The 16,959-nt window shown below is 39.5% G+C and overlaps 1 protein-coding gene across 7 annotated transcripts in view; it reads left to right on the plus strand.

The window, feature by feature from the left end:
• Positions 1–224: 224 nt before the first annotated feature.
• Positions 225–16,959, plus strand: part of LOC124135445 (mediator of RNA polymerase II transcription subunit 25-like) — a 58,178-nt gene continuing 41,443 nt past the window's right edge. For 5 of the 7 annotated variants that reach the window (XM_046500774.2, XM_046500778.2, XM_046500780.2 and 2 more), the window contains exons 1-7: positions 226–534; positions 1,658–1,703; positions 9,567–9,691; positions 11,219–11,317; positions 12,618–12,738; positions 15,613–15,678; positions 16,186–16,276. In XM_046500774.2, the coding sequence (XP_046356730.2) occupies positions 410–534; positions 1,658–1,703; positions 9,567–9,691; positions 11,219–11,317; positions 12,618–12,738; positions 15,613–15,678; positions 16,186–16,276 (673 nt within the window). In that variant the 5' untranslated portion in view covers positions 226–409. Of the gene's footprint in view, positions 535–1,657; positions 1,704–9,566; positions 9,692–11,218; positions 11,318–12,617; positions 12,739–15,612; positions 15,679–16,185; positions 16,277–16,959 lie in introns of all 7 variants that reach the window. The other 2 variants (XM_046500779.2, XM_046500777.2) reach the window with 1 other exon arrangement.

The following is a 16,959-nucleotide window of genomic DNA, read 5'->3' on the forward strand; positions in this document are numbered from 1 at the left end:
CAATGAAATTCATTGGGTCTATAAATATATCTTCTCGTGAGTCGTCTCCCTTTTGTATTACTACCCAAAAACAGTATTTTATTGATAATCCATTTAATCCGAAAATAAAGTTCACCAATGGTAGACTATAGACATTTTTCGTAAGTGATTACTAGTACAGTTGTCAGAAAGTTTGAATGTTTCCGAAAAGCTATGAATTTTAGAACTATTTTGTCATGTGGAAGTACTCGAGTCGTGAACAAGCTGACTTCCGCCATATGGAAAGCGATCAATAATATTTGACTGTAGTCTATTGAAAAGCGGATGAAATGTTCAGAATATGATTCACTCATAGTGCTACAGTACTTATTCCATTTTTTCTTGATTGATATTTTGTTTAAGTTTCTTTTGTCAGTGTAAGTTTTGTACAATGGTGATCGCGGCGGATACCCCTATTCCTCCTGTGTACGATGTGGTGTTTGTGGTGGAAAAGACAGCAAATTTAGCTGCATATCTGGAAACCCTAAAATCATCGTATATTGTGCCTACTTTGGAGTAAGTATAAAGTTTGTATTTTTTTTCTATAATTAATTGATCGCTGATCACGCAAGCTCGTGTCGATATAGATCTATAGAGATCAAATGTCAACATCATGTCACGGTCGATCCTTATAAGTCTAAATGTCACAGTGGACAGGTGCTTGTTTTGCCTCTTGATCAATTAAATCTTGCCATTTCTTGACACGTACCATCAATTGAAATACAGCTGACTGTCCTTGTCTCAAATGGTGATGTAAAGCATTGAAATATCCTGACATAATTATGACATACGTAATTACATGGTCTAATCTCTCTTTGCTTCGTTGGTTTAAGTGTTCCAAAAATAAACATAAGATTTGCCATGTTTAATCTTTTGCCATGTTTGCTATGTTTTGCCGTTATTGAAGTATGTTTTAAATTACCTACTATGAAAGCGTAATGTTTTCTAACAAATTTAAATTTGAATATTTTTTTTTTTTAAGAACATGGTGGAAATCTTCCCCCCCCCCCCCCCCCCCCCCACATAAATAGGAGTCCATGGTTATAAGCCCATTGCCATGATTACTCAGCAGAATCTTGGCCTTTACTAACTAGTTTAGGTTATCTTTTAAAGAAGCATTTTAAACTCTGTTCAGTTCCAGGAATTGAAACCACAGCATTGAATTTATTGATTTGAAAAAAAATCCTTTATCATTCTTATCTGATGTTTTCATGATACGCTGACTGCTTTAATTCTTGAGATGCTTATGCTGAGAAAAGGAATGTTTGAGATCAAATGTAACACGTATGTTGAATGAAACATGTTTTTGTATGGAATATACTGTGTAAACATAAGAATGATGGGATTGTTTGTCTTGCATTATTATTTTGTTTCATCCTGTAAACAGGGTTAGAAACTAACAGTTTTTGTCCACTAGTCTTTACAACATGTACAATGATTACATATAGCAAAACCCTTAAAATGGGCCAATTTCTTCTAGTCCTTAGATACCCTTACTATTGGGCAGTTTGGTAAGGACTACAGGACTAGTGCCAACTTCTAACACTGGTAAACATGGTCAATGATTTTAAGTATGTTTACCAACTAGTTTAATTATTTATATCAAACAAAAAAGTATTGTTCCACATACCATTTTCAGATACTTCAATGGAGGTCCACCTGATCCAACTGACTACGGCAATGATGTAAGTTATGAATCTATCTTTCTGTAGCACATGATAGATAGCATACATGTGATCATGGTGATTACAGCTTGTTTTACTTCTGTTGTTATTAGGGGCGGTCGGGTAGCCTAGTGGTTAAAAGCGTTCGCTCGTCACGCCGAAGACCCGGGTTCGATTCCCGACATGGGTACAATGTGTGAAGCCCATTTCTGGTGTCCCCCAGCGTGATATTGCTGGAATATTGCTAAAAGTGGCGTAAAACCATACTCACTCACTCACTCTATTGTTATAAGCAAAATCGAGAAAGGCGACACTAGTTTCTGGGGCTATGTGCTGGCCCCAAAACTGTATTGCAATATATTTGTAGCTGAAGTATTGGATTGTGAGTAGTCCTGCACCATGACCGTGTAATATATCTATTTTAAGAAAAATAAATAAATCTAGAAACGCATACAAAAGCAAGTCTAGCCAGTTCAAGCTAGCTCTATTCCACATCTGAAATCAGCATAGGGAATTTTTTAAAATTTTTAGAGTCAAGAAGGATATTGTGTAATATAAGATTTCAGAGACTAAATGTTAGTCTAGATTGTGAGTAACACTGATTATTCATGCAGATCCGAATGTGAGAAGATATCACTTCAGCGTTTCTGCCATTTTGTCAATCAATTCCGAAGGGAAACATCACTTGTTAATGAATTTCTGTGTATATTTTAGGTTAAATGGTACAAGTAAAAACCAAACTTGTATTGTTTTACCCATAATATCAGAATGCGGAATGTTTGTTTGCAATACATAACGTTTGAAAAACCTATTGCAGTATTCCTGTATACCGGTGGTATCGTGCAGACCTGCTCATTTCATCTTATGATGACAGCAGCAGTAGAAACTAACAGTTTTCGTCCACTAGTCCTTATAATGATAACATATAGCAAAACCCTTAAAAAGGGCCAATTTCTACTAGTCCTTATGATACCTTTACTATTGGGCAGTTTGGCAAGGACTATAGCACTAGTGACAATTTCTAACGCTGTCAGACATGGTCTCAGAATGTTTTTTCTTCCAGAACATTGATTAATTGTCCACCCAAATCTCCTTAAGATTTTTTTCTTATATAGTTATGATGTAGAATGTCCATTCAGAGCTCCAGATACCTTTTTGAGCAATTGAGTTTTTGCTCTAGGGTTTCTATTTTTATTGGGTTATTACCATTGGTTGGTTTGTTTGTTGTTTAACGCCCCACTCAGCAATATTCCAGCTATATGACTGCGGTCTGTAAGTTATCTTGACAATCCAGTGATTAATGTCATGAGCATCGATCCACGCTATTGGGATCGATGACATGCATCAACCAAGTCAACGAGCCTGACCACCCGATCCCGTTAGTCGCCTTTTACGACTAGCAGAGTCACCTTTTACGGCATGGGTTGCTGAAGACCTATTCTACCCCGGAATCTTTTCATTGGGTAACCAATATCTTTTCACTCATCTATTCATCACTCAATTGGGTTTTTCCCAAAATTAGTGAACATTTTAAGATTTAAAAAATATGAAATAATGTTCTAAATATATAGGCTTGACTCTGAAAGTAAATTAGGTTGTAATTGTGTTTCGGAAATCAGGTCCAATGTACACATGCTGAAAAATTTTCATTGGGTATTTACACTCTTTTTGTACATTTGAGTTTTTTATTTAAATTTTAATGCATGCGTTTCTGTACGAAAGTTAATTGAAAGTAATTGGGTTTTGAATATTTTAAGGGTGGGGGGGGGGGGGTTTACGCAAATACACTCCTTATATGTAGCTGTGTCCATTAAACATGTTCAAAAGTTGATAAACTTATGAAAATGTCCAGAGCCATTTGACTCTTTCAAAACCACTGGATCAGCAAAGGGGATTCTTGACAGGAAATATTAATAATAAACCAGATCACATCATCATTATTATGAAGATGGATAACTTTGGAAAAGAGATGCAGGGAATGCCACATGATTGGTTCATGCGAATAAATATGTGAGTTAGTTCCTGCAGACATTGCTTCCTGAGGGCGGTGGGGTAGCCTAGTGGTTAAAGCGTTAGCTCATCACGGTGAAGAACCGTGTTTGATTCCCATGGGTATAATGTGTGAAGCCCATTTCTGGCATCCCCGCCGTGATATTGCTGGAAATTGCTAAAAAGCGTCATAAAACCATTTTCACTCACTCATTGCTTCCTGAAAACCTGATTTCACAACAAAACTTTGCACTTTTTGGCAGACATGCTAACATGAATACATTGTAAAATAACACAGCTGATATAGCAGATGTCATGTAAAGCAAACAGTATCATTGATGCTGAGTGAGTGAGTGAGTGAGTGAGTGAGTGAGTAGGGTTTCACACCGCTTTGAACAGTATCCCAGTTATATCAGCTTATTGTGAGAGCATAGCCCGAAGTGATGCAGGTCTCATACATTTACCACTTTGAATTTGATGTAATCCATGAGCATGGGTATAGTGCTGAGAAGCCTAGAAACATAATTGGGGCGAACCATTATTCAATCCCACAATCATAGGCTTCTGGTGTGCCCAAGGGATGCAACTAGGTCTGTAATGATTAATTGATAACTGTGATATCATTGATACTTAGGTACTCACGATACTTCAATGGTCAGTTTGTGAGATCGCGATAAGCTATAAATAGAACAGGAACTAATATAGCTACCTCCCATAATGGCAGAAGTAGCATAGCGTCACCTGTAAGCATGGCAGAACACAAGGACGTGCCTAATAACTGTTACATTTAATAACCATCTCTTCATTTAAAACTGTTTTGTTCTTGTGTTTTTCTTTGTTAATGGTTTGGAGATACAGTGGTCCCTCGCTACAATGCTACCAATGAGGTCCAAATAATTGGTGGGCGTTATAGACGATGACCCGTTTAACCGAGGCCGAGGCGGGGGAGCGCGCTCGGCCAATCTCACGATCTTCACCTTGTCTCGCACACTGCAATGATACAAGTTGTTTACCGTTCATAGTGTAAAAATATATATCCATTAAGTTTTCGCCATTTGTTATTATTTACAAGCCTTAACTGTAACATTCAATGTGAATGTAGTCTACTGACATGAAAATATCGATCGATAATGGTAGTAACAGACGCTATGAGTGAAGAGCCAATCACAATTCATTACACAAGTACAGAGTGTTTCAGTGGCATTGATTGGTCATGTTGCTTAAAATACGGAACAAGAGTTTTGACCAGCACTATGCGCATTCATATACATTCATACAAATATAGATACACATTCAAGCCAGATTATCTGGTTTGATACGGTTAACTTGATCCAAATCAAAAGGAATGACTGCCGTGTTGTGACAGCAACTACATGTGAGTTGACAGTGTCGCCTCAAATTGGATTGCCCACTAATTAAGAATATAAACTTTGCTTGTGGTTCTCTTTCATTGCATGCATGCGCTTCTAAGATCAAAGGATGTACAGTGTGAAAAGTTAACTAGTAGAACAATCGTATTTCCGGGACTTGCCGCGGATGTTTTCAAACAGATTATTAGAACTCCATTCAGCGATAAACGGTTGATTGTGCAATGAGAAGCGTTATGTGCAAATGAACAACGAACAACAATACAATCATGTCTGTGTAAAATGTTCAGTATTAAAAGTGTACATAAATTTTGGGAGCCATGCCTTACCGCGCGTAGTAACCGAGGTAGCGCTTTATCGAAGAGCACAATAGCGAGGGATCACTGTAGTAATAATAAATGTGTGAAGAAAGTGAGTGAGTGAGTTAGGTTTTACGCCGCTTTTAGCAATATTCCAGCAATATCACGGCAGGGGACACCAGAAATGGGCTTCACACATTGTACCCATGTCGGGAATCGAACCCGGGTCTTCGGCGTGACGAGCTAACGCTTTAACCACTAGGCTACCCGACCGCCCTGTGTGAAGAAAGAGGTTTTAGAGCTGTATTTCAGGGATTTCATCATTTTCTTACTGTTTGATGTGTATCCTGATACAAATCATATTGCAAGATACCAGCCGATACTCCAGCCGATACTCTAGCCAATACTCTAGCCGATAGCTCTAGCTGATACTCTAGCCGATAGCTCTAGCCGATACTCCAGCCGATACTCTAGCCGATACTCTAGCCGATACTCTAGCCGATACTCCAGACCATACTCCAGCCGATACTCTAGCCGATAGCTCTATCCGATAGCTCTATCAGATAGCTCTAGCCGATAGCTCTAGCCGATAGCTCTAGCCTATACTCTAGCCGATAGCTCTAGCCGATACTCTAGCCGATAGCTCTAGCCAATAGCTCTAGCCGATACTCTAGCCGATAGCTCTAGCCGATACTCTAGCCGATAGCTCTAGCCGATAGCTCTAGCCGATACTCTAGCCGATAGCTCTAGCCGATACTCTAGCCGATACTCTAGCCGATAGCTCTAGCCGATACTCTAGCCGATAGCTCTAGCCGATACTCCAGCCGATAGCTCTAGCCGATACTCCAGCCGATAGCTCTAGCCGATACTCTAGCCGATAGCTCTAGCCGATACTCTAGCCGATAGCTCTAGCCGATACTCTAGCCGATAGCTCAAGCCGATAGCTCTAGCGGATACTCTAGCCGATAGCTCTAGCCGATAGCTCTAGCCGATACTCTAGCCGATAGCTCTAGCCGATACTCTAGCCGATAGCTCTAGACACAACCATGCACAGCAAGTTTCCCCTCCTTGAATATTTTATTAATTACACACAAATAATGGAAATTATTAGGGCTGCAACAAATACACAATGAGGCGAGTATGAATAAAGGGTGACAAATACGAATATTTATTCACGAATACAATAACAAGTTACTTCCGGTGTTACATGCTCACGGTAATCAGCTGGTATTGTCTTTGCATGGGGAAAAAACATTGTCTCAGTGTAAAACTTGAGTTTATTAAAAATGTACGTAAATGTACATAATGTAATTGGTTAGGTTGAAACATTTCTGTGATATTTCTTGTGAAGCAAACAAGCAATACATTGCAACAGTGACGCTTATACTATAGCCTCATGTTTTGGTTGACAGCACCATTAGGGGCCTTGACAAACTGACTCAAGTTACGCTACTGCTGGCTTGTTTATATTCCATTTTGCAAATCTCCCTTTGATAAACATGATAAATAACTGACGAGTTAAAAAACGCTCTTTACTGAAAAATCGTACATATTCGATTCTAGTGACCACGAATAACAAGTTCAATTCATGAGGGTATATGGTTCGATTCATGGAATATGCGAGTGAAGAGTTAGCATGGCTAGAAATGGTTAAGAAAAGTATGAATTGTAATGTTTGAAGGTACTTAGGTAACCATGGTAACCATTGGTAACATGCCTACTTGTGAACAACCCATAATCAATAATTACTAGAGCTGTTAATTAACATCGATTGTGGGTTGTTGACAAGTAGGCATGTAACCAATGGATACCTTCAAACATTACAATTCATACTTTTCTCAACCATTGCTAGCCATGCTAACTCTTCGAGCCTAACTTTATTTGTGTATCCTTAGAAAAGTAACCAGGTAACAAGGCGGATTTTAAAAATTCTGGAATCAACATTTGATCAAGAGCAGTTCGGTGATTTGTGTTTGTAATGTTCATGGACACGTCAATACGGTCTGTGGACAACTGAAATACTGCCACTTTTTCTGCATGCTAATGCTCTAGGTTGTGTGGGGGGGGGGGGGGGGTCGGTTAGCCTTGTGGTTAAAGCGTTTGCTCGTCACGCCGAAGACCTGGGTTCAATTCCGGACATGGGTACAATGCGTAAAGCCCATTTCTGGTGTCCCCTGCCGTGATATTGCTGGAATATTGCTAAAAGTGGTGTAAAACCATGCTCATTCACTCACTCACTCTAGTTTGGCTACACAAGGCATTAAATACCCCTATACATGCTGATATGGTGATACGATCGGCACAGATGACCAAGACAGGTCAAGATCAAACAACAGTGGGAATGACTAGGGTGGTGAGAATTCGTCCTCAGGAACCTATGCTGGTTGTTAGAGGCATCTAAACAATGCTGAACGGATCGGGTGGTCAGGCTTGGTTGATTACGTGTCATCGTGTCCCAACGACATGGGAAGTTGCTCATATCACTGGATTGTCTGGTCCAGATTGTTTTTATTTTATATTCGTGCTGCTGTCATATAGCTGTAATATTGATGAGTGTGGCATCAAATAAATAGATCAAAGTTATTAATGGTTATGACTAGGTAATAATCTGAGCATGATGAATACTAAGATTGTTTTGATTCATTTGTCTGTTTGTGAAATTGTGTCGGCTCCTAGTCCTAGACATTTTAAGGTATTGCTTTAAATGCTACATAGTACATGATTTACATGTACAAGGAAAATAAAGTTAAGCACCTATCAATCATTGTTCTCGTAATCGTCAAGTCATTTCCCTTGCCACTTGATATTTACCATTGTTAAAGTCACCATGGTCATGGTGATGAAACCAGTGGTCCCGCTGGCTTTTGACACTGCCAGTCCTAGTGGACTTGAAACTTGCAAATTACCAGCCCCCCCCCCCCCCCATTTTTGTCAATCCCAACTTTAAATTTTTATTTTTTTTATGAAAATTACCTGCTTTTAATGCATGCAACATCGACTTCAGTGCAATGACATCACCTCTGAAGTAACTTAGTGAGATCTACACATCATTCACACAAAATTCAGTCACAATTTTCTCTGTTTTTTTCTTTCCTACAAATATATATTCAACCTCGAAGCAAAGCAAAATGTTATTTATTTTCACAAAAATATCAACAAGGCGAAACCCTGATGGTTCGAAAACTAAACTTATATGAATATCGCCAATGTTTTGTTCAACAACAAAGATTCATAAGGTACTTTATGAATTACTGGTCCAAGCCTAATTTAAAAAAACGGAAAACTGATAATTACCATGATTACCGGTAAACAGGAACGCTGGAAACTGAAATATTGGTGACTGCAGCGTAAGTCTGCATTAACTCTCGATCTGCTGGGTAGGGTAACAGAGAGTATTTAAGAACTGAAGTGTGTATCCTGTATCTGTTATATTATCCCCCGTCTGTCCACATTTGTTTGTTTAATGCCGCACTACACATAAGTCCAGCTACATGACATTTTTTAGTCTCTCTCACAGTCCCTGAACTGTATCATTTTCCCTTCCGCACAGCTCTTACTGTAATGCTGTCTAGATTTTCCACAGGTTCAGGTTCTGAATCCCCTATGTTACTGGTGCTCCTTTTCAAATAAAAATGTAGCTGCTTGTTTCTTTCAAAATTTTATATTTTTAAAGACTTTAGCATTAATCTAGACATTTACCTTTAACAGTGTAAATATATTGAGTCGGGACCAGGCAGTCTTATGATTAAAATTATCAGCAATGATCCAAGACAAGCCTGACCTTCCATCAATAAAAATGACTCCTCTTAAGACAAGCATAAGTTGTTGGAGACCAATTCGATCCCGGGACCCCTACCATGCCCACAGGGCTACCCCTATACAATGGACAGGTGAAGATTCCGGGGTAGAATAGGTCTTCAGCAACCCATGCTTGCCGTAAAAGGTGACTATGCTTGTCGTAAAAGGCGACTAACGGGATCGGGTGGTCAGGCTCGCTGACTTGGTTGATGCATGTCATCGATCCCAATTGCGTGGATTGATGCTCATGGTATCAATCACTGGATTGTTTGGTCCAGACTCGATTATTGACAGACCACCGTCATATAGCTGGAATATTGCTGAGTGTGGCGTTAAACAACAAACCAACCAACCAACCTATACAATGATATAGGTAGTCCTAGTTAATGCTAATTTTGTTTTGTAATATTTTGTTTTATGTTTCATTACAGTTTAGTTGCACATTGTTCGATCTGGTCACCTTCCATTCCGGGGACATCTCACCAAGCCCTGCAGCGTCCTGTGAATACCCTACGACAAGCACACACAAGTTCCTCTCCTGCCTTGACGAAACTGAGTGAGCACCAGGCCATTGGCATCCCTTCTCCAAGTGCATTATTAATCATGATAATTGATAATGATAATGTGATTTATTATTTTCTAAATTAAGAAATGGTTTTCAATTTATCTCAACAACTGTTAACATGGTCAAAATGTGTAATACTAATAATAAACAGGGTTAGAAACTAACAGTTTTTGTCGACTAGTCCTTATAATGATAACATATAGCAAAACCCTTAAAATGGGCAAATTTCTACTAGTCCTTCGGATACCTTTACTATTGGGCAGTTTGGTAAGGACTATAGGACTAGTGCCAATTTCTAACGCTGATAAATATGGTAAAATATAATGGTTTCGGATTTTTCCAATCATTGCTTGAAAATTCTTTTTCATTATATTATTAGCGTTATTTCACAGAATCACCAGTAATTCTGGGAGAAGATGTGGGTACAGCTGATATGCTATTTCCGACTTAATTTACGAGAAAATACATACATAAAACAATGCCAAGCATATAAACATGATAAAGAAATACAAAATAAATGGTAAAATCATCATGTCTAAGGATCACCTGTTATCACCTGTTCCTTCACATGCAGGGATACTGTGTAGTTTTTACTGCTCATAGCGCGCCAAACTGTTTTTTCTCCAAACTTGTGGATCTCCTTGTAGGGGATGCACATTATACTCAAGAAAATACACTAATGTGTAATAATAGTGCTTCAGGTTGCCAGGGAGACGAGGTCCTTGTGCCCTGAAATAAGTAAATGACCATTCATTACTCAGTGCTCCAGATAATTGTCCAACCATATGAGTACACTACTTGTCATTATCAGAACTGACAAGTACCAGACATACTTTTGAAAGTACGGCACTGCTCGTTTGTAGACTTGACAGTGTCTGATATGATATTGTGCAGTCATCATTCAAAGACCTTCTCTTGTACATTCAGATTTTGGTGCCAAAATAATGTAATCTTACCTGAAACAAGAGAATTCTACTTTTGTTATTAACCAATAGAAATGCAGGATTGGGAGGAAATCCATTTAATGACACGTAACGACGTATTCCCGTTTAAGCGGAAATTATTGCCCGATACGGTAAACAGAAGTTTAATGATGTTTTCTAGAACGTTTATAATTGTTTATGAGAATAAATAGACATGGTATGGTAACAAATAATCATGAGAGAATATAATATATTTTTCATCCACGAATATGATACGGTTGTATTTACAATGAGTCAGAATTTGACTAGTTTTGATCCGTATGATTCGCCGATGCGTCATCTATCTGGAGCACTGATTATGCTGATCGATATGGCTCCCTCTATCCTTGTATTTCTGATACCTGGTCAAACATTTGCACAGGTTACCTGGCAATTGGTCACTTATCTTATGGTGTTAACATCAATCTGGAGCTGTTATATGATGTGCAAAAGAATTTCTGACACCTGCTAGAGTCAATTTTAGTCTTTGTAATGTTCATGTTATTGTGTTCATGGTATTGGACTGGATTATAAAGCTGAAGTATGTTTGTTTCAGGTTTATTGGAGGTGAGGCCCAGTCGTACAGTCACATTGCAGAGGGCCTGAGCACAGCATTACAAGTATTTGATGAAATCAAGGCAACCAGAAACCACAGGTAAGTCTATGGTTGTTGATATTGATTTGAAAATTGTTTAGTTCTGCTTTACTGATAAAATGTTAAGTTTGTTTGTTTGTTTAACGCTGCACTTAACAATATTCCAGTTACATGATGATGGTCTGTAAATAATCGACAATCCAGTGATTGACATCATGAGCATCGGTCCATGCAATTTGGATACGATGACATGCATCAACCAGGTCAGCGAGTCTGACCACCTGATCCCGTTAGTCGCCTCTTACGACAAGCATGGTCACCTTTTATGGCAAGCATGGGTTGCTGAGGACAATCTGAATCTTCATGGGTCAAAAAGAGGTCAAGTAGCCAGTAGAACTAGCAATGTAGCAGTAAGGGCTAGTGCTTATTTTGAGCCTGCTCTTATGACATGGGTTAATTTGGGACCATTTCTACCCCTGAACCCCATGGTATTAGTGGAATGACTTACTGTAAATCAGGAGGCATGGGTGGCCCAGTTGTCTAAGGCGCCGCAATTTGCTGTGCAGAGTTGCGTCCCTTGGTCATGCCAGAAAACCTATGATTGTGGGTTAGAATCCCAGTTCGCCCCGATGATGTTTCTTGGTTTGTCAGCACCATTCCTGTGCTTAGGGTTTCACCAAAGTGGTAAACGTCTGAGTCCTGCATCACCTCGGGCTTTCCTCCCACATTAAGCTGACACGGTGTGATATAACTGGAATACTGTTAAAAGTGGCGTTAAGCACCCACACCCACTCCCACACTCACTCCCACACTCACTCCCACATTCACTCCCACACTCACTCGCTCTCTCTCGCTCGCTCACTCACTCACTCACTCACTCACTCACTCACTCACTCACTCACTCACTCACTCACTCACTCACTCACTCACTCAGTATAGTTCAAGGCAAGGCTACTCACATTGATTTCTTGATTCATTTCAGACCATGGCCCCGTTCCACAAAGCGACTGTAGTGCTAAGATGATCGTAACTGTTGTGTTAGGTTTGTTAACATGATGTGAGCGCCAATGTGCAAGCCATACATCATGTGCCCCAGCAGCGGGAGTGACGTCATCACGATTTATCTTTGGCTAGCTACGAATAAATTATCATTCAGTTCTGACATCTTTTTGCTTCATGCTCCGCCCAGTTTAGGTGCGGGTCATACAAGTACCTGAGCAGGATGTACAGTCTTACAAATAACTCCCATACTTTAACATAAACTTACGACAGTCGTAGCGCTAAGATCGCTTTGTGGAACGGGGCCCTGATTTGGTTACACATTACATTCGTGGTTTACAGCATGTGGTTGTTGTTTCAGCATCCCGTCGGAGCGGCACTGTGTGCTGGTGTGCAACTCGCCTCCGTACCACCTGCAGAGCCAGGAGAGTCAGGACTACTCTGGATACTACAGTGAACAGCTGGCCAGCATGCTTGGCAAGGTACACACCATCACTTACTGTCACCATCCTCGCTTATCCACGGTATTATATCTCCGTTCTGTAAGATAAGTACCCTGGACCCAATCACCACTTGCAGGGCTCGATTTAATTACATAAAACATGCACCAGTGCCACCTATTATTGAAAAGTGCAACCTGATATTGATGTCCACATGCACCAAGTGCATGTAATACATTCTGAAAGATGTGCCTGACTAACCCTTACTTTTACACTTTTACAACGTTTTTCAAACACACTCCATACCTCTCAGTTTCATGTACCACACTACAACACTTTTTGTTGTGTTTTGTTCTTCTTGGGCGTGATGTCATCAAACTGGGTATTTAAAGATTATGTGCACATGTTCCTATTACATTTCACAGCGATACATCAATTCAGAGCTACAGATAAGCTGCTTATTTGCGTAAAACACTCCCCCCAAAAATTAAAACCCAATTACTTTCTATTATCTTGCATACAGAAACGCATCCAGTAAATGAAAAACTCAAATGTATAAAAACAGCACGCGTAAATACCCAATGAAGCTTTTTCAGCATGCATACAACGGAGCTAATTTCCGAAACACAGTTACAAGCTAATTTACTTTCCGAGTCAAGCCTATATATTTAGAACCGTTATATACATCTTAAACATTATTTCATTTCTTTTTAAATCATAAAAACTTAACTTATTTTGGGAAAAACCCAATAGAGTGATGAATGGATGAGTGAAAAAATACCAGTGGTTACCCAATGAAAAATGTGATAACACAATTACAATACAAACCCAAGAGTAAAAACTCAATTGCTCAAAAAGTTATCTGGAGATTTTTCAGCATGCGTACAAAGGAACTAATTTCCGAAACACAATTACAAGCTAAATTTACTTTCCGAGTCAAGCCTATATATTAAGACCAGTTATCATGGTTATGTACATCTAAAACATTATTTCCTTTTTTTTTAAATTTTAAAATGTTCACTGTTTTGGGGGAAAACCCAATAGAGTAACGAATAGATGAGTGAAAAATATTGGATATGCTATGAAAAATGTAATAACCCAATTAAAATAGAAACCCAAGAGTAAAAACTCAATTGCTAAAAAGTTATCTGGAGCTCTGTAAATTTATGTAAAATCATGGTGCAGACAGCAGAGATCTGAAATTTTAGTAATTTAGACTCCTTTTCAACACTCATACATTTTTAGGCCTTCTGGTTTTGTCTGGTGCAACTAGGTTTTTATGTCAACATGCACTTTGTGCAAGTTACGTAAAGTTCCTTAAATTGAGCCCTGCTTTGTTTTGGGTCCAGTTTGAAATAGGCAAAGCTAAAACTAGCTTCCACTCAAATTACCATGATTATGCTCAAAAGTGATAGAGCATCCGACTGGAGAGCGAAAGGTCCAGGGTTCGATCCCCGGCCGCGTCATACCAAAAGATGTTAAAAGATGGTACTTGTTGTTACCCTGTCTCGCGCTCGGCATTAAGGACTGGTCGGCTCAGAGTCAGTATACTGTGTCTGCGTGGGGTATTCATGTTAAACTGCGGCATGGTATCTCAGTGAGCTAGCACTATAAATCGGCATCGGTCCGGACTAGTACAAGCAGCCCCACAAACACACACACGTACATGCATGTCGCTATATAAGTGCAATAATCTTGGACGCGACGTTAAACCCCATTTCACCTCACCTCACCTCACCTCACCTCACCCAAAAGCGAAAGAAATTCTGTGAGAAATAGCTGATAAGAGAGTTGATAAGAAAGCTGGAGATGGCCTGAAGGAAGCTGTGGTGATGATGACTGATGAGTGGGTCCAGGGTGTTTATGATCAGAAAAAGGAGATACACTAGGTAATGGAGGAAAAAGGGATTATTGGTGCATGAACATGTTGTGTTGAAAGATACATGCCTAGTTGGTCTTTGTTAACAGATCTGTAACTTAAACTGTGTGCATTATATAAAAGGTATTTATTCATTATTTGGCTCATGGACCTGTAGAACATGATAGAACAAATATGTACCAAATGTGCACCATCAACCATGTTGCTCAAGTCTGTTAACAAATTTCCATACTGTTTGTGGTAAACGTCAGAGACCTGCATCACTTTGGGTTTTCCTCACACATTAAGCTGATGCGCTTATATAACTGGAATACTGTTCAAAGGGGCGTTAAACCCAACTCACCCACTTACTCACTCACTCCATAACATGTAAAAACTGATAACCTTTTAAAAAGATTGATGTGGGAAGGGAAGTAACTCTTTGAATTGTCTTTCAAAGACATTATCTGATATTCCAAGGCCATTAGTTTTTCAGTTCATTGTTCATTTTCTATTGCACCCTATTTTATCATGTTAATTTAAAGAGTTTATGTGCTACTAATCATGCTTATACATGTTTTTGCTGCCCCATTTTATGATATGTAAATAACAGATAAACCCATAGAAAATAGAATGAAAATCTGACAGTGTCTGTATTTAGGTATTGAAGCATTTGCTGTTGTAAACCAGAAATGAATTATATCAAGCTTCTGCTTAAGCCCTGTACCCTTTTGATACTTGAGAGCTGGAATATTGTTTTAGCCATAAGTTTTAGCTGCAATTTCATTAACAGTCTTTGAGCTGTTTCTTTCTTTTTTTGACATAATTCAGAAACACCTTTTGCACATTATGGTTGTGTGGATATCTCACTTACAATTGAAAATAATCTTTATCTCAGCCATGTTAGTGTGTGTTCAGATTCATGATTATATGACAGGGGAGATAATTGTTATAAGGGGAGACAATTCTAAGTGATTCAGATTTGAGTCATCTTGTTGTTTTACATCATATTACTCACTGTCAGACAGATTCAGGTTCAGCTGTTATTCTGGTTTCAGAGAGGAATATATCTCTCCATCATCTCACCAAGAAAAATTCCAGCATTACAGAGACTGTATGAAGAGGTGAGTGTTGTAATTCTTATGCATGCTGAACTTCTAGTTGAATAAAACAGTTGTGAGAATTTCAGTTACTCTTCAGGATTTTGATTATGTCATATTTGAGTTTGAACATGAATTTGTATGCTTCACCCCTCCCCCGACTCTTCTCACCCTCCTGCCCCCCCCCCCCCCCCGATCTGCATAAGCTGTAGCTAGTTGACTGATTTTGTGTCACTGAATCTCAAGGCCACCGTTACGAATAGCTTGGTTTTGTTCATCACAACTATTACTTGAAGAGGAGTTTTTTTCTCATCCAAACTATTTTGCAAGGTCAGGCAAGTTGCCCAAAGCAAGATCATATTGTGTTGTGGCCTAATGGTGTGGGTCTATCCCATGCAGCTAAAGTTAAATGGTTTTATTATTTGTTTTCTGTCTGCTATGATACACCTCTACTGTTGCCGGCTCACTCAATCATTCACTCTTTATTCTACATGTAACCATGGTAACTGACTGCAATTCTAAATATTCCAGTCGTGCACCACCGAAAGCCCATACAACCCAACTAAAGACTTCACAGTGGACCCACGTCACATGGTGCTGCTGCACGGCTTCCAGCTTCAGGGTAGGTGGCGCCACCTGGCGGAAACCCTCCACGGCCTCACGATTACCCACTGGCGATCAGTGTTGGATGGTTCATGATTTGCCTCCCCATATTATTATGACTATACAGTTAAAACATCAGCTGCATGCTGAATAATGCCCAGTGTTGACACTATGATATCTTGGGGGCGGTCGGGTAGCCTTGTGGATAAAGTGTTCGCTTGTCTCGCCGAAGACTCGGGTACGGTTCCCGACATGGGAACAATGTGTGAAGCCCATTTCTGGTGTCCCCCATCGTGATATTGCTGGAATATTGCTAAAAGTGGCGTAAAACCATACTCACTCACTCACTATGATATCTTGAGGCAATGTTGTTTATTTGGTTGTGTTCGATAACAGACATGTTTATGCGCACACAGCAGCACTCTGAACCAGACCAACGTCTAACAGTCATTAGCAGCGTCCTACCTCACTTCTGTCACATATACAGGTACCATCACACAGAACCTTACTTGTCAGTAACAGGTTTGATGACATCGAACACAAGCGGTCGCTGGGCGGCATCATCATGAAGTCTCACTCAAGCGAGATTACGTTTTATGTTTACGAGCTAACTTTTAAACATTTGACAGTATGTCAAGTATTACCCAAATCCATAGGATCAGTTTAAAGTCATTTTGCGTTTTATGATAGGACTGAAGCCCT

Source organism: Haliotis rufescens, unplaced genomic scaffold (genome assembly GCF_023055435.1).
Source record: "Haliotis rufescens isolate VD_foot unplaced genomic scaffold, xgHalRufe1.0.p SCAF_6, whole genome shotgun sequence".
In the NCBI taxonomy this organism is placed as follows: Eukaryota; Metazoa; Mollusca; class Gastropoda; order Lepetellida; family Haliotidae; genus Haliotis; species Haliotis rufescens.